This window comes from Geotrypetes seraphini, chromosome 5 (genome assembly GCF_902459505.1).
Source record: "Geotrypetes seraphini chromosome 5, aGeoSer1.1, whole genome shotgun sequence".
NCBI classification, from domain to species: domain Eukaryota; kingdom Metazoa; phylum Chordata; class Amphibia; order Gymnophiona; family Dermophiidae; genus Geotrypetes; species Geotrypetes seraphini.
In genome coordinates, this window is record NC_047088.1 from 170,748,600 (window position 1) to 170,766,906 (window position 18,307).

At 41.2% G+C, this 18,307-nt stretch overlaps 1 protein-coding gene across 1 annotated transcript in view; it reads left to right on the forward strand.

Annotated features, from left to right (window-relative positions):
* TYW5 (tRNA-yW synthesizing protein 5) overlaps positions 1 to 12,687 on the forward strand; it is a 30,168-nt gene extending 17,481 nt beyond the window's left edge. Inside the window, exons 5-8 of the mRNA XM_033944974.1 lie at positions 355 to 492; positions 2,589 to 2,676; positions 8,203 to 8,319; positions 12,352 to 12,687. Of these exons, the coding sequence (XP_033800865.1) occupies positions 355 to 492; positions 2,589 to 2,676; positions 8,203 to 8,319; positions 12,352 to 12,608 (600 nt within the window). The 3' untranslated portion in view covers positions 12,609 to 12,687. The remainder of the gene's footprint in view (positions 1 to 354; positions 493 to 2,588; positions 2,677 to 8,202; positions 8,320 to 12,351) is intronic.
* The last annotated feature ends 5,620 nt before the right edge of the window (positions 12,688 to 18,307 follow it).

Here is an 18,307-nt window from a genome sequence, read left to right on the forward strand (position 1 = left end):
AAATCGCCAATCTACTGACAGCATCCCTCAACTACAAGACTTTTAGAAAATAAATAATACCGCAAGTCTCAAACTCCACCTCTCACTAAAGCCAACTACCCCAAACTAATAACCTTACCCATTTCTCACTCTTTTTGAAAATGACCAATTTTTTTTTTTTTTGTAAGTTCTTTTGGATAATTCTTTTGTAATCCGCCTTGAACTGCAAGGTAATGGCGGAATAGAAATCCCTAATGTAATGTAATATATATATATATATATATATATATATATATATACATACCACTTCGTGATGTATCCTCTCATTATGCATATTAGACCAACCTCTGTTGCTTCGTTCTCTTCATATGATAGGATGTTGCTGATATTAGGAAGCAGTTTCCCACACTGGCAGAAGATATCAAGATACCTGAATTCTTTGAAAAGGAGCAATTCTTCTCCAGTGTTTTCCGAATCAGCTCACCAAGCCTACAACTCTGGACCCATTATGATGTATGCAGATATTCACATTATCTTTGCTAGTTTAATCACTGTGTATTATGTTTCTCTTTTAGCAATATTAGTCTTATACAGCTGGTAATTAAAGGGTAATGTTAAGGCAACTGATTTTCCAGCCAGGAGAAAATACTTCCAAAGTCAGAAAATTGTAAGTTTGCTAGTTTATATTGAAGAAAGGTTTTCTACTGCTACTAGAATTGTCCACTTCTACTAGACCATGATGTTAGAAAGCTGGAACAGAATGAACTGTGTGTCATCACTGGCTGCTTTACTTAGCAGCACAAAATTGATGGAGAATGATGAGGCATATTTTGTTGCATCATCATCGAGCACAGAAAGTAGTTGGGATAATGGGAGGGTACTACAGGCAACTAAAAAAAACCTATAGAAATCAAGCACTCTTCTTGAATTAGGAAAATGTAGAAAGATATTAATGCATTTGCAGTCCAACATACTAGAACATTCCTCAAGGTAAGATGGTCCATATTTTGCTTGAATGAAAGATTTATCTCATTTAGTGAGGGGGAGGGGGGAGATACTATCAACTGGATGGACAATGTCACTTTGGGTGCTGAGCTTACTGTTTCCCTATAATTTAAATGTCTGAAATTTAAAAAAAAGTATGTTTTAGAAATAAAAGGCTATTGTGACAATTGCTTTGAATGCAGCTCCCCTCCCAATTATGTCTCCATGGATTTGGATATAACGTACATTAGTTAAGTAATATATTTTAGTAAGTCTGACCCTAAGTTTTGTACCCGAGGCAATGAAGGGTTAAGTGGCTTGCCCACAGTGAGATTTGAACCCCAGCTTCCCTGGTTATTGGCCTGCTCCTTCCTTCATAAGAATAAAACTTAATAAAGTAGGCTCTAGGTTTCCAAACTTCAGTTTACTGTATACATTGTCATATTTCTCTATTATTTTATAATTCCTGTTTTGGTGTACATGGTTTGATTATCTATTTTTAAGGTGTTTATGATTATCTAAACTTCACATATTCTGATTTCTATGGTACAAGGGATTAGGAGCAAAATGAAAAGCATCAATAGCTTAGGAGTGGGTAACCTGCAGCCCTTTGTTAATTTATATGCGGTCTGTGAGATCATAGGAAGTATACACAGAAAACATCATTAACCAGAATTTTGATGATTTCTAAATAACTGTATTACGCAAATATTTTCAGACTAGCCGCTCTAGCAGTTTGTTTCCATAATTTAATTCAAATTTTACATGATTATTTATCACAGATGGTCTAGGGATCGCGGTGCATTTCCAGTTACAAAACTATGTAATGTTGCAGCCTGCTAGGGATAACATTAATGTTCAAGTGACCTTTTGTGTATTCCTTATCAAATAGAAATTATTTTAACCATATAGAATAGACCTGGATGACCACATTGATTAAATAGCTAATCATAATCAACCTGGTTAAAAATGCTAGAAAGATCTAGCAGCACCTGTGAGACTACTTCATTCATTCCTATTTAAATGGGAATAAACACTGATTTGCCTCTGATCCTGGCTAAAACCCTGCCTGACCATCATCTAGTCTGTCCTATATGGGTACCCACTGCCTTTTCCACTATTTTGCCAGCACATTCTATTCTTTAAAACTGGGGTAACATCAGATTAAGGCATCTATGAATGTATCCCCAAGAGAGTGAAGTATTAACTCCTTTGTACAATGCACAGTTTCCCCAGTACAGGCTGTAATCAGTTTTGATGCTGGGTGAAGTGGCGAATGACATTGATACCATTCATTGCAAATCAAAAATGGACAACTTCACATCTCCAACCTCCTATCACCACATCAATTTCAACACCAAACCATTGTGTGGAAAAGGTCTCTAAAGGGCCTAGAAATCTGGTAACTTATCCATCTCACTACAGAAACATTGTTCTCTGTTGATGAACAAACATTTTTCAAGGGAGAAGGTTCTAATACTAACTGAAACAAATTCCTAGAGAATACTCCAGCTGGCCATAAAAAAACACATTACTGGATTCTGTTGGATGGGCTGATTAGAACTTGCCATCTAGGGTGGAAGATTGGAAGATAGACATAAAAAGCCACTTTGTTTGACTTTCAGGTGATGGATAATTTATTAATCCAGGTGACAGGAAGGAAGCGCGTAGTGTTGTACAGTCCTCGGGATGCAGCCTATCTATATTTAATGGGTACAGTAAGTATTTAATTAGCTTTGGGCATGTGTGTTTGTGATTGTTGCAGTTGTCCGGGTCTCACCACGTCTGGGTAGTTAGAACCAAGCATTGTCCTCTAATGGTTGTTGGACGTTGATTTCATGAGTCTGGTTGCCCATGAGTTCTAGGCCTAGAGAGGTAGCCCTTCTGCTATATCTTTTAGCAAGAAATGTGTCCTGGAGCGTGTCCTTTTCCTTCTGAAGACTGCCCGGGTTGCAAACTCTTAGTGCTCTATTTACTAGTGTAAGTAGAACCCCTCTTTTAGTGACTGGGTGGTAATGGGACTCTGCATGCAAATAGTTGTTGGTATGGGTGAGTTTTCTGTATACTGTGTCTCCCAGGCTTCCATCTGACCGTTTTCTGATCATTACATCCAGAAAAGGAAGGCATCCATTGGTCTCGGTCTCCATAGTGAACTTTATGTTGGCGTGGCCACTATTCAGATGGTTTAGAAATTCACAGAGGCTTTCCTATCCTTGGGGCTAGATGACAAAAGTATCATCTACATAGCGGATCCACAGTTTAGGCTTGAGTAAGTGATCTATTAGAAGCCTTTCAGGATTGCAGCACTGAAGTTCAACAATCCAATATAAAATTCACCATGAAGACAGACTACCTTTCTGGATGTTAATGATCAGAAAACGGTCAGATGGAAGCCTGGGACACACAGTATACAGAAACCTACCCATACCAACCATTATCTGCATGCACTCCTTTCACCACCCAGCCACAAAAAAAGAGGGGTTCTACGCACACTAGAAAACAGAGCAAAGAGTTTGCAACCCGGACAGTTTTCAGAAAGAAAAGGACACCTTCCAGAACACATTTCTTGCTAACGGCTACAGCAGAAGAGCTACCTCTCTAGCCCTAAAACTCATAGGCAACCCGACTCATGAAATCAATGGCCAACAACTATTAGAGGATAACGCTGGGTTCTACCTACCCAGATGCGGTGAGACCCAGGCAATTACAACAATCATGTTTGTTTATTTTCCTATGTGGATTGCTGGTTTTGGTCTTTAGAAATCTCACTATTCATTAGTCACTAGGGCCACTAATTGCTGCCTAGATTTTCTCCTTATTCTTCTGACAAGAAGATATAGCCAGAAAATGTATTTCATCTGAGCTAGAAAGCACAGCCCCTTTTACACAAGCATCTGAAAGTTCAGAATGCTTCCTACAGCATGACACGGTCAGGCATTTTTCTTAATTTGCTATACAAAGACCAGTTCATACAGAGATCACTAATTTGGACCCAAAGTGAACAACAATTTCCAAAATAGAGGAGGAAGGAAAGTTGTTGTAGTAATTATGGTTAAGTGAGCTGCCCTTTTTTGGCAGCAGCAAGGGTGACAGCTGTTTGTAAAATGGGAAAGTGAATTGCTTGTCATTGCAGATGAGAGGTTTTAAAAATAATGGGGACATGTTATCAATAGAGGTGACTAGCAGTAGAAAATTGAAACTGAATGCATAAACTTGATATATAGCTATTATTTCTGGGTTCCATATAAAGTGAGAATGTAAATGATAGCAAACCTAAAAGACTTCCTCAAGGTACAAAATCATTTATTGCATTGTCCAGAGTTTCCCATGGCAGAGGTGCTGTAATTTGATATCTTGATTTGATGTTTCTGATGATGGATAGCAGGTGCTCTGTGAATTTGGATGATAATATGTTGTTGTATATCAGAAGACAGAAATACTATCAGAAAATACGTTTCTGGAAAAAAAAAAGAAAAAACTGGTGAGAATACTGGGTGGAGATGAACAGGGGTGGGGGTGGGGGTGTCCAGTTTTCTCTCTAGCTACAAATTCAAAAAAGTTTCAGGTTAGTGACCTTGCAGAATGTCACCAGTGAATATGCAGCAGTGGAAAACCTGGGAGGGGGAGGTTGGATTAATTATATTTTGAATTAAAATGATTACTAATAGTACTGACGAAGCACTGGAATATCGTTGCTTGCTTGACGTCAGAGAGAATGAGTAAGAGAACATGATCCTTGGACCTCTAAAGACCTAACCTCTGAACAAGAGTGTTATGGGTAAAGTCTAGACTGAAGTCATGATTGAGAGCTAAGCGAAACAACAAGGAAATAAAGAATAAAATTGTTTTTAAAACTTTTTTAAATTTTTATACTAAAATCTGTATATACACAAAAGACAAAAAAAGCTGAGATTGATTAAAAGCCAAAGGTGTCTGTCTATGTTTCATTGTATCGTCCACATCAGGGATAAAAGTCATGTACAAATGTTAAAATAACAAAATATAAAATAGATATATATCTGGAAATACTCCAGTTTCTTAATCCAAAAGGACTTGTATAGTACCTTAATTTAACAGATTTGGAGCAATTCACGAACAGTATGCCAGAAAATATTAGGGATAGATGTTTGTATGGGTGGTAAGGACATCCTTAGTGATAAACAGAGCACGAGAATAGAGCAAGACATCTGGATAATGTAAACTTAAACAAGCATGTGATTCCCACATCGGAGACCAGCATAGTCTCCACATTCACAAGACACTTCAGGAGAGGCGTGGTACTAAGATAAATCTTAGACAGTTGAACTTCAGTGCTGCAATCCTGAAAGGCTTCGAATAGATCACTTACTCTCAGACTCTGAAACAGGGCAGCTGCTAGTGTGTTTGAGTTTTTATCGTTGCAGGCACCTTGTTTCTAGAAGCAAGAAAAGCAGACTTTGTGATAAAGAAAAATACTGTAGTACAAGAAGTGTCTGTGCTCTGTTTGGAGAAAGAGAAGAAATTGTTTTTTACCTAAGGGCTGCCGTGTGAGCAGACTGCTGTGCACGATGGACCACTGGTCTGACCCAGCAGTGGCAAATTTTATGTTCATGTACTGAGAAATGCAATTAAAGACTAAGGTGTCTTTTTACTAAGCTGTGGTAAGTCCTAATATATGCTTACCACAGCTTAAAAGGACTTACCACAGGAAGTCTTAAATATTTTAATTTTTATGGCAGAGGGAATATGATGTTGGGCGGACAGTGGGCATGCCAGACTGATCATTTGGTGCACCGTGCGCTAACTGATAAGCACATGAACCTTTACTGCCTACAAAAAAGGGGTGTCAACAAGTGCTCACATGCTAATGGAAGCATTAGTGAGTGGCTGTTAATTATAAAAAATGGGAAGTTGGCCATTTTACTGCTGTGGTAGAAAGTGGATTTAACACCCGGGAACAATGGTGTGCTAAGGATACTTTTTCCTGCACCTTTGTAAAAGATTCACTAGAGGTAGGTCTTGTCAGACAAATCTGATCAATTTCTTTGACTGGATGACAAGAAAATTGGATAGAGGGAAAGCGCTAGATGTGGCGGTTTGGGATGGTGAAGGCAATGATGGTCCCAATGGCAACCCCAGTTTAGTATTTACACTGAATAGTTTTGGTTGCAGGTCTGAGCACTTCACATAATTATTAGCATATTTATGTTAGAAATTCTGTGATTATTTGGAGTAAGTATTTAGATTTTAGCAAAGCCTTTGACAGTGTTCCACACAGATGTCTTATAAATAAACTGAGTGCCCTTGGGATGGGTCCCAAAGTGATAAGCTGGGTCAAGAACTGGTTGAGTGGAAGGCGATAGAGGGTAGTGATCAATGGAGATTGCTCTGAGGAAAGGGATGTTACAAATGGTGTGCCTCAAGGTTCTTTTCTTGGGCCTATTCTATTTAAACATTTTTATAAACGATATTACTGCAGGGCTGTTGGGTAAGATTTGCCTCTTTACGGATGATACCAAAATCTGCAATTAGAGTAGACACCCAGGATGGTGTGAATAACATGAAGAAAGACCTGGCGAAGCTTGAAGAAAGGTCTGAAATAATTTGTCAGCTAAAATTTAATGCTAAGAAATTCAAGGTCATGCATTTGGGCTGCAAAAACTCGAGAGAATAGTACAGTTTAGGGGGTGAAGAACTTATGTGCACGGCAGAAGAGCGGGACTTGGATGTGATTGTATGTGATGATCTTAAGGTGGCCAAACAGGTTGAAAAGGTGACGGCGAAAGCTAGGATGCTAGGTTGCATAGGGAGAAGTATGGTCAGTAGGAAAAAGGAGGTATTGATGCCCCTGTTTAAGACTGGTGAGACCTCATTTAGAATATTGTGTACAATTCTGGAGGCCGCACCTTCAAAAAGATATAAAATAAGGATGAAGTCAGTCCAGAGGAAGGCTACTAAAATGGTGCGTGGTCTTCGTCATAAGGCATATGGGTGCAGACTTAAAGATCTCAATCTGTATTCTTTGGAGGAAAGGCGAGAGAGGGGAGATATGATAAGAGACTTTTAAATACCAACCTGATGTAAATGTGCATGAGTCGAGTCTCTTTCATTTGAAGGAAGCTCTGGAATGAGAGGGCATAGGATGAAGTTAAGAGGTGATAGGCTCCAGAGTAATCTAAGGAAATACTTTTTTACAGAAAGGGTGGTAGATGCGTGGAAAAGTCTCCCGCTAGAGGTGGTGGAGACAGAGACTATCTGATTTCAAGAAAGCCTGGGATAGTAATGTGGGATCTCTTAGAGAGAGGAAGAGATTATGGTTACTGCAGATGGGCAAACTGGATTGGCCATTTGGCCTTTATCTGCCATCATGTTTCTATGACTTCCTTCTCCCCCGGCTCTGAGGGAAGTCCAAGGAAGGAGGAGGTATTTTTCAGAGAAAGATGGGCAAATGCCGGGCCATGGCCCTCTGGAGGTGCAGATGCAGATTTGGGGTAGAGGAGAGGAGTGAGATGCCACCACCAATGTTTTTCAGGGACCTCATGGGCCCCTAGGCTGGGTGATCCCGAAGAAAAAATGGGTTGGTCTGTGCCCATTCATGACTATGTAACTGTTTACAATAACTCATTCTGGTTATAGAATCCACAAAAATAACCCATATGGAGACCAACCCGTTACTGTCATGCTTTAATTTATTTACTTATAAGCCACCCTTCCAAACCCATAATGATAACCAAGCCAGAGTATATTTATTCTTATCCTGATGGGCTAGGGCAGAATAAAACTTAGTAGTTTCACCTGCCTTAGAGCCTTTTCCTTACTGAATGCAGTGTGTTTCTATTTATGGAAACATCCAGTTTAGTATTTGTGATAAAAACAGTTAAAATTGGAGCTACTGTTTGCTTTTGCAGTTTTTCTAGTTTAAGATTGACATTTTGAACTAAGCTTGCAACAAAATGAGCTCCATCAAGAGCCACAATTTGTCAGTGACACAACTGGGCCCATGTATTTCAGCCTAAGTGGACTTTGGCTTCTGCTGCTGTTCAGAGGAAGTGATTGACTTCAGCTCCAAATGTCCATTCCAAAAGACTGACTGGTATAGATTGGAGGGCTTAAAGAAGCTTGCATGGGAGGTGGAGCTATTAGTGATAGGAGAATAGGCAGAGCTTGCTTTCATATTGATGAGAAAAATATTTGTATTAGGCAACAGAATGTTCTATAGACTTTTATATGACAAATATTTTTTCTTCTTCTCTTTCTCAGGAGACAAATCAGAAGTATTAGACATAGACAACCCAGATCTAAATAAATATCCACTTTTTTCAAAAGCCAGGCACTATGAATGCTGCCTTGAAGCAGGAGATGTGCTGTTCATTCCAGGTAAGACTGATAAATAAAATTAGGCAAACTTTCATTGGATGATTCTGGGGCCAGACCAGTGATATGATATTGAGCAGTGGATTTGTCCTGCTGTTCAGGTCCCTGCTCAGGTTGGTTAGCAATATTGAAGTGGAGGGGTATAATCAAAACATACGTCTAAGTCTGATTTGGGCGTATTTTCCATTTTCGAAAAATACGTCTAGAATTTTTTTTCCCCGAAAATAGTTTATTTATCTGTATGTCCAGGCCACCAGGACATCTGTGCTTATACCACATTTTTGACCAAAATTTCATCCAAGTCCCAAATGCCCAGAACAAGACCATTTGGACGTGGGAGGGGCCAATCTTGTAATGGACTGGCCACCCAGACATGGCAGCAGAGTAGTGGGGCACCTTACAGGGCACTGCTGTGAGCTTCATAAAAAGGGTACCAGATAAGCATCTCACCAGAACTCCCTTATAAGTTATGGTGAGCCCCCCAAAACATCCTCCAAACCCACTATACCCACCTGTCTACAACTCCAATAGCCCTTATGGCTGCAGGTGGCACCTATATGGCAATAGAGTAGGGTTTGGGGAGGGATTTTGGTGGATGTACATGTTCCACCATAAATGTGATTAGAGTGGCTTATGGGCCTGGGTCCTCCTCTCTATGATTGACTAGCCCACCCCCCAGGCTATTTAAGACACCTATGTTCAGCCCTTACTAGGCTTTCCTATGCCAGGTACTGATGTTCTGGAGACAGGTATGTACTTTTTTATTCTGATCTTGGAGGGGGGCGAGGGGGTTAATAAACACTGGGGGAGTTTGTGAGGGTCTTTACTTTGTCTCTGCAGTGGTTTATCTGGTCACTTTGGATACCTTTTTGGTACTTATACATGTTTTTACATCATCTAACTCACAATGTTTAAGTTTCATCCAAGATGTTTAGTAAAATATTCGATTATCCCTGCACGACGACTAAGTCTAGATTGGCCCCTATCCTGCCCACATACTGTCCTAACCACTCCTCCAGATATGCCCCTTTCAGCTCTGGGCACACAGCGGCATTCAGAAGCATAAAAAATCCCGCAACAAATCCAGAAAATTGGTTTGATTATCAGCATTTGGACGACCTGTCTTTTAAGTCGTCAAAGTGCTGACTTGGGTGGATTTTTAGATGTGTTTTAAGTTTTGATTATGAGCTCCATAGTATCTCTGCTTTCAAGGAGGATAGTGACCTATCTGTTCCGCTGACTTCTTGTGGCTGACTAAAGAGAAACCTTTGAATTAGTAAAAAGGAGGAGCTGCATCCTGCTCTCTCCTTGTGCCACAGGCGCTTGCTGGGGGACTTGCTTTTGAAAAGTGATATAAGGGAAAGCTAGTGCATTTCTGGAGGCTACATGAGATGGTTTGTTTATGAGACAGGATCTTAGGAAAGTGCTAAACAAGCCCACGTCATAGATCTAACAAACCACTTTGGTGCACTGAAGTGAAACATGACAGAGAATATATTGGGTGCCCCAACATTTCCACTAAATACAATGGTGCAATACAAATGAATTAATATACACTAGCACAGGGATAGGCAACCTCAGTCCTCGCAGGCTGCAACTCAGTTGGATTTTCAGAATTTCCTCTATAAATGTGCGTGAGATGCCTTTGCATACAATGGAGGCATTGCCTGCAAATAGATCTCATGCATATTCATTGGGGAAATCCTGAAAATTCAAATAGATTGCAACCTTTGAGGACTAAGGCTGCCCACCCTGTACTAGCAGATATCTATCTGCAAAACACTTGCAGTAGCCCAAGTGCATGTTCAGTGGCACTAGTGCTGCTCTTTCCTCCCTCTTCCTGCTCCTGTATACCTGTCTTTCTCTCCTTCAACCCATGAACTAGCTATCTGGATCCATTGGTCCAGATGGGCTAGAGGAGACAGCAGAGGGAGGAAGAGGGCAGTAGCAGAAGTGGGGGGCTAGTACTGGAACTGCTGTGTTTTGACAGGTGTCTCCAGGAGTCTCTCCATCCTGGCACACCAGAGGGGCACTTCATTAGCAAGAATACATGTGTTTTAACACACATACGCATATGCATATCTGCTACTGTGCTTATCATATATACCCTACCCCTCCCTCTCTACCTCTTCTCCCTTTGTATTTCCCTACATGAGCAACATATATTGATTCACCAGTTTTATCCAGTGTGTCTTTCATAATTAAATAAGCTCTTTCAAGCAGGGACTGTCTCTTGGGTGTTTAATGTACAGCGCTGCGTGCATCTGGTAGTTCTATAGCAATAATAAATAGTAGTATATACAGATGGAAAATAAAACCTGGTTGGCATAAAGAGGACAGTTGTCAAAGGCCATGATTTACCCGCTTACATTGCACCATATTGAGTATTTGCTTTGCTCTACAATGTATATAATTTTAGCCACATTTAGAGGAGATGTTTAGAAATGTTCCCGGGGAAAGGGCAGGAAATAATGCATAGAGATTGTTTTCAAGTGTCCGTGCATTTTTTTCTATGAATAAAGCAAGCACACATGGGCACGCCAGTAGTGTAGCCAGACAGCAGATTATGGGTGGACCTTTAGAAAAAGTAGGTGGGCATCAAGTGCTTTCTCTCTCATGTCTGCCCCTCTTTAACTTAAAATAAATACACAAAATTTAAAATAATGGGGTAGACAATTAGACATATAGACCAAATAATACAAAAGGGGAGAAGGGATAGAACTACAATTAAGTATTTTTAAAGTTCAGAGAGACATATATGTTAAAAACAATAGGATGGGGAATTAAAAAAAGAAAGGAAAAGAGAGAGAAAAAGAGTGCAATTAGAAAAGGAATTTTATATAAAAACCGAACATATTTTAAAGGTTAAAAGCATCTTTAAAAAGGATGCTTTTTAAATTACTTTTAAAACGGGCCAAATTGTTTTTCTCTCTTAAATGTTGTGCTTAGTTTTTGTACCTACACTGAAAATTGAGTATGCACAGGTGCTGGCTTCGGTAGTTCAGGGTGCTGCTGCTGCTGACTGTCAAGATGGGCAGCAGTATTCTCAGCACCATCAGGGGGCGATCTTCAGCTAGTGAGGCTTAGAGATTCCTGCCAGCTATCTCTAAGGGTGTAGCACTACTGGGTAGATTTTTTGAGTGAAAAAATATTTCCTCCTATTTGTTTTAAATTGTTTCCATGTAATTTCATTGAGTGTTCCCTGGACTTTGTACTTTCTGAAAGTGAAAAAAATGATTCATTTTCACCCATTCTACACTATTCAGAAATCATATCCCCTTAGCCATCTCTTTTCCAAGCTGAAAAGCCCTAACCTCTTTAGCCTTTCCTCATACAAGATGAGTTCATCCCCTTTATCATTTTGGTCGCTCTTCTTTGAATCTTTTCTAATTCTGCTATATATTTTTTGCGATATGGCAACCAGAACTGAACACAATACTCAAGGTGAGGTCTTATTTACCATCCCTTTGCTAATAATTCCTAGCTTTCTGTTTGCTTTTTTGGCCATTGCTGCACACTGGGTAGAAGACTTCAGCTCGTGTCTACAATGACACAGAGTTTGGCATGGCTATGAAAATACACATATGAGGCATACCATGGTATATCCCCATCTTTTCATTTAGCATACAGACAGAAAAAAATGTTCTGAACATGGGGAACACAGGGCTAGAACCAAAGCTATAATTTTGGTATCATACAGTCTTGAAAATTTAATGTCCAAAGTACACAGTAGATAGGTCCATATTAAGTACAAAAATGTACTTTGTTTCGTATTGTGATTTCAAGTATGTATGCAACTGCACTTTGAAAACATTTCCTGAATAAGCTATGGCTGGTATCTGGTGGTAGTATGTTCTGTAACAGAACCAATATATTGGTGTAAAGAATGTTTCCTCAAAATGAGTTTGAATTTCTTGCCTATGATATTAATGGAAATGTTTATGAGCTTTGTGTCTGAACATTGCTGACCGTTTATCTTTATTCCATAGTTACTGACGGGGTGAAAATCATTTTCTTTTCTTTCTCTTCCTATAGCTTTATGGTTCCACAATACTATTGCAGAAGAGTTTGGTGTGGCAGTGAATGTCTTCTGGAGACAACTTTCCTCTGAGTGCTATGATAAAACAGATACATACGGGAACAAAGATCCAGTAGCAGCCTCCAGAGCTGTGCAGATCTTAGACAGGGCTTTGAAGACACTGGATGAACTACCTGAGGAATACAAGGATTTTTATGCACGGAGGATGGTTTTACGAATACAGGCCAAGGCCTACAGTGTTAACTATGAATGAGCAGGAGCGCAGTAAAAATTATGAATATTGTTCATAAATACAATTTCCATGAAGTTTTTAATAAAATAAATAAAGAAAAGATAGGATACAGATCCCATTTTTCTGCAGGGACAATAGCCATGAATATCATATTATCCCACCTCTTATTTCCAGACAATCCCAGAATATTCCATAATTGAACATAAGAACATAAGCGTTGCCTCTGCCGGGTCAGACCAGGGGTCCATCGTGCCCGGCAGTCAGCTCCCGCGGCGGCCCCCCAGGTCCATGACCTGAAAGTGTTCCCTATCTAACCTAAAATATCCATACCCTATTCGCTCAATGTCCTGTAAGGTAAACCTCTATCTGTACCCTGTTATTCCCTTTGCTTCCAGGAAATCATCCAGTCCCTTTTTGAACCCCAGAATTGTACTCTGTCCTATCACCTCTCCGGGAAGCGCGTTCCAGGTGTCCACCACCCTCTGAGTGAAGAAGAACCTCCTTGCATTCGTTGTGAATCTGTCTCCTTTCAGTTTTTCTGAATGACCTCTTGTTTTAGTTGTCCCTGCTAGTCTAAAGAATCTGTCCCTCTCCACCTTCTCTATGCCTTTCATGATTTTATAAGTTTCTATCATGTCCCCTCTCAGTCTCCGCTTCTCCAGGGTAAAGAGCCCCAGCCTGTCCAACCGTTCGGCATATGAAAGGTTCTCCATACCTTTATCATCCTCGTTGCCCTCCTCTGGACCCTCTCGAGTATTGCCATGTCCTTCTTGAGGTATGGCGACCAGTATTGGACGCAGTATTCCAGATGTGGGCGCACCATTGCTCGATACAGTGGCAGGATAACTTCTTTTGTTCTGGTAGTGATACCTTTTTTGATAATGCCCAACATTCTGTTCGCTTTTTTTGAGGCCGCTGCACATTGTGCCGCCTGCTTCATTGTGTTATCCACCAATACCCCCAGATCTTTTTCTTGGCTGCTTCCCCCGAGTACCCTCCCTCCCATCGTATAGCTGTACATGGAGTTCCCCTTCCCTATGTGCAATACCTTACATTTCTCCACATTGAAGCTCATCTGCCATTTTTTTGCCCACTCACTCAGTTTGTTCAGGTCGCTCTGCAGTTCTTTGCATTCCTCAACAGTTCTGGCCCTGCTGGAGAGTTTTGTGTCATCCGCGAACTTGATAACTTCACACTTTGTCCCCGTTTCTAGATCATTAATAAATATATTGAACAGCAATGGTCCCAGCACTGACCCTTGCGGAACACCACTTGTGACCCCTATCCAGTCAGAGTAGTGCCCCTTTACTCCTACCCTCTGTTTCCTGTCCGCCAGCCAATTTTTGATCCATCTGTACACGTTCCCTTCCACCCCGTGACTCCACAGTTTCTTCAGTAAGCGTTCATGGGGCACCTTGTCGAAGGCTTTTTGGAAATCTAGATATATAAAGTCTACTGGGTCACCTTGGTCCAATTGCTTACTTATCCCCTCAAAGAAATGCAGTAGATTTGTTTGGCATGATCGGCCTTTACAGAAACCATGCTGGCTTGATCTCATCAGATTATTTTTTTCTATATGCTCATTGATACCTTCCCTGATCATTGATTCGACCATCTTCCCCGGAACAGAGGTTAAGCTCACCGGTCTGTAGTTTCCCGGGTCGCCTCTCGATCCTTTTTTGAAGATCGGTGTAACATTCGCTATCTTCCAGTCCTCCGGGATTACCCCTGTTCTCAAGGACAGGTTGCAAATATGCTGCAGTAACTCTGCTGTTTCATCTCTGAGCTCTTTTAGTATTCTCGGGTGGATCCCGTCTGGGCCTGGAGCTTTGTCCGTTCTTAATCTATCTATCTGCCTGAGAACGTCTTCGAGGCTTACCTCCATGCATGATAATTTCCCCTCTTGGTCTCCCCTGAAGATTTTTTCTGGTTCTGGCACACTGGATGTGTTCTCTATTGTAAAGACCGACGAGAAGAACTTGTTTAGCCTACCAGCCACCTCTTTTTCCTCTTTCACCACTCCCTTCCGGTCACCCTCATCCAGGGGCCCCACCTCCTCCCTCGCTGGCTGTTTCCCTTTCACATATCGGAAAAATGGTTTGAAATTTCTTGCTTCCTTTGCTAGTCTCTCCTCATACTCTTTTTTGGCTTTCCTGACTACTCGGTGACATTCTTTTTGTTGCTTCCTGTGCTCTCTCCAGTTTCCTTCAGTTTTGTCCTTTTTCCACTTCCGAAATGATTTTTTCTTGTCTCCTATCACTTTCTTTACTTCACTGGTTATCCATGCAGGGTCCTTTGTCTGATTCTTCTTGGAACCTTTCCTAAATCTTGGTATATATAGGTTTTGTGCCTTGTTTACTGTGTCCTTGAATAGGGACCAGGCTTGCTCCACAGTCCGAGTTTCCTTGGAGCTGTTTTTGAGCTTCTTTCTCACCGTTTGTCTCATGGCATCCTAGTTCCCTTTCTTGAAGTTAAATGATGTTGCCTTGGTTCTCTTTCCCATAGGTAGTCCTACTTGCACTTTGAACTGAATCATGTTGTGGTCACTGGTTCCTAGTGGTCCTATGATCTTCACATCCTTCGCGGGGCCTTTCAGCCCATTGAGGATCAGATCCAGAGTCGCTGATCCTCTCGTAATTTGTAATTGAAACACAAGTGTTAAAGGGCAGATTCCATCACAGTGTTCTATTTATTCTAAATGATAAGGCTTCCAGATTGACCATGTATTTCAACAAAAAAAGGATTCCTGCACATTGCCCTCAGTTCTGGTTAACCATCAAAACAAAACACAGGGGCATATCTGGAGGAGTGGTTAGGGCGGGATGTGGGCCGACCTAGTCTTAGTGGTCCTGTAAGGATAATTGGAGGTTTTACTAGACATCCTGGATGGAACTTAAACTTGTGAGTTAGACGATGTAAAAACAGGTATAAGTGTCAAAAAGGTATCCAAAGTGACCAGATAATTACTGCAGAGACAAAGTAAAGACCCCCCCACACTCTCCCAGTGTTCACTTACCCCCACAAAGATTGGAATAAAAACCTGTCTCCAGAACATCAGCACCTGGTATAGGAAAACCTAGTAGAGCTGCATAGAGGTGGCTTAAGTAATCTGGGGGTGGGCTACTGAACCATAAAGAGGCAGACCCAGGCCCATAAGCCACTCTGCCCACTACATTAATGGTGGAAAATATGAACCCCCCCAAATACTACTGTACTGCCATATAGGTGCCACCTGCAGCCATAAGGGTTATTGGGGTTGTAGACAGGTGGGTATAGTGGGATTTGAAGGTATTTCTTGGGGGGAGGGGCTCACCATAACCTATAGGGAGATGGATAGTGGCATTCTTGTAATAAACAGCACAGCTATGTTGCCTCAGTATCTGATTAGTGCAGGAATACCACATAAGATTGCAGGCACCATTAGGCATCCAACCACTGGCAGCCAATCGGGACACATTTTTTAAAAAAAAATTGTTTGAGGAAGGACGCTTACATTGTATGTGACCATAGCGTGTCTATGGAGATGCGTGGGAATGCTTAAGCATGCCCAAGCTGAGGCGTGGGTATAGTTTCACTTGGAATTGGCCTTGATTGTGCTTAAGTGCCCCTATGCGTCTCCATAGGCATGAGACAGACACCTTAAATGTAGGACTGCAAAATGCTGGCCTACATTTAAGGTGTCTGTTCAGCGATGTAGATGCGATTCTCTTTAGAACGCCGATGCGTGATTGACATACGATCAGTTGCTGCTGTTTATAGAGAATCAGGAGCTTACTGCCTACAAAATGGGTGCCAGTAAGTGCTCACAGGGCAGTTTAAAAAAAAATGGCAACATTAGTGAATGTCCAATCCTAATAGGGAGATACTATTTTGTAATCTGTGATGACTTCTTACAATATAATCAACAAATCACAGCTCTAACTTCTTATAATTTAAAAATATACCAAAATGTGATTGTAAAGTGCTCAGACCTGTAACCAAATAAATCTGTGATAACAACAGATTATGTTTATTATGGGACACCATCATCGCTCTTTACAGTCCCAAACCACTCGCTATAAACAAGGTATAAAAGATGTAATAAGTTCACTTATCTGATGTAGCGAGCAGTTGATAGAAGATGTTGAGAATAACCATAATATTCAATAAAGTGCCAGTGCTCTAGTGCAGTGATTCCCAACCCTGTCCTGGAGGAACACCAGGCCAATCGGGTTTTCAGGCTAGCCCTAATGAATATGCATGAGAGAGATTTGCATATGATGGAAGTGATAGGCATGCAAATTTGCTTCATGCATATTCATTAGGGCTAGCCTGAAAACCCAATTGGCCTGGTGTTCCTCCAGGACAGGGTTGGGAACCACTGCTCTAGTGTGTGCTAATGATAAACATTAACCATATTAAAATCGATGACCCCCGACTCGAGTTTCGATGACTCTTCCTCAGGAGGGAATATCAATATTGGCTGCTATCAACTCGGACTGCAAGGGAATCAAGACTGAAAACATTAGTGAATGGCCATTAATACAAAAAAATAGGCCATTTTATGGCTGTAGTAACAACAACAACAAAAGGCCTTATCTTGGTAAAAGGGAGTTCTGCCTGCCTTTGGAGGAGGTCTTCAGCTGGTGGGGCTGAAGGATATATATACTTTGAGCTGGGGCCACTAGGGTCAGAGAGCAAGGAAAGGAGGAATGGAGAGCAAATTTCATGTTCACCTACTTTGGGCTCAGGCCCACACAAAATTGGCTATCTAGCTACGCCATGGCCAGTAGGTATTTATCATAATAAAGCAGAAGAGCAAAGGCAATTAAAATGAGAAAAAAATTATTCCTAAGGAACTAATAAACCACCCAACAATAAAACACTAAAGAAGGATAAAGCCCTCCAGACTAAAGATTCAACAGGAATAACAAACTAGTCAAAATCTTAACTCTGCAGGAGATAGAAAACAAGCTGATACCAAGAATCACAGGTGGATTCTGGAGTGGTCTGGAGCAACTCAAGAAAAAAAAATAATTAGCAGGTATGATCTAATTTAGGTGGCACATCAATTGCGCGCAGGTCAATGGTGCACCAACACCTGTGTGCAGGACGATTGCACACCGCCATTTCCAGTGCTTTTACGGCTTACCGGAAGAGTTTGAGGGGGTAGGAAGAACCCCCCCCACACTATACTTATAAATGCTTCCGCTAGGGGGAGGATTATGGGGGAACCTGCCCAATACACTGAAAACTCCCAAACAGTGAGAGAATGGATGTTTTCAGTGAATTGGGGGGTTCCCCCTCCCCGACCCTCCTCCCTATGGGAGCGTGACCACTTACAAGTGTACTGTGGGGTTCCACCTCCAACCCCCCCTCAAAACACTCCCGGTAAACTGTAAAACCGCTAGAAATGGTGGTGCACAATCGTTCTGCGTGCAGGTGGCAGCGTGCCAGTCCAGAAGCTTGGGGTGTACCAAAGCAGTACTTACTGATAGTGGGACATTGAAATCCCTGTCACTAATACTTTGGATCCAAGGGCTGCAGCACTTTTGAATTTGAACATCCAATAGGTAGTGGCTGACTGAATCTGCTGCTATGCAGATCTCATGTGAAGGAACTAAGGAGTGCTCTGCATTATACACCAATGTTCCCCAGGAGGAAGCAGTGGCATTGATACATCATCATTTACAAGCAAAGGGTATCAGCCCAGGAAAAGTGGATTTTCTAACAACTAAAGA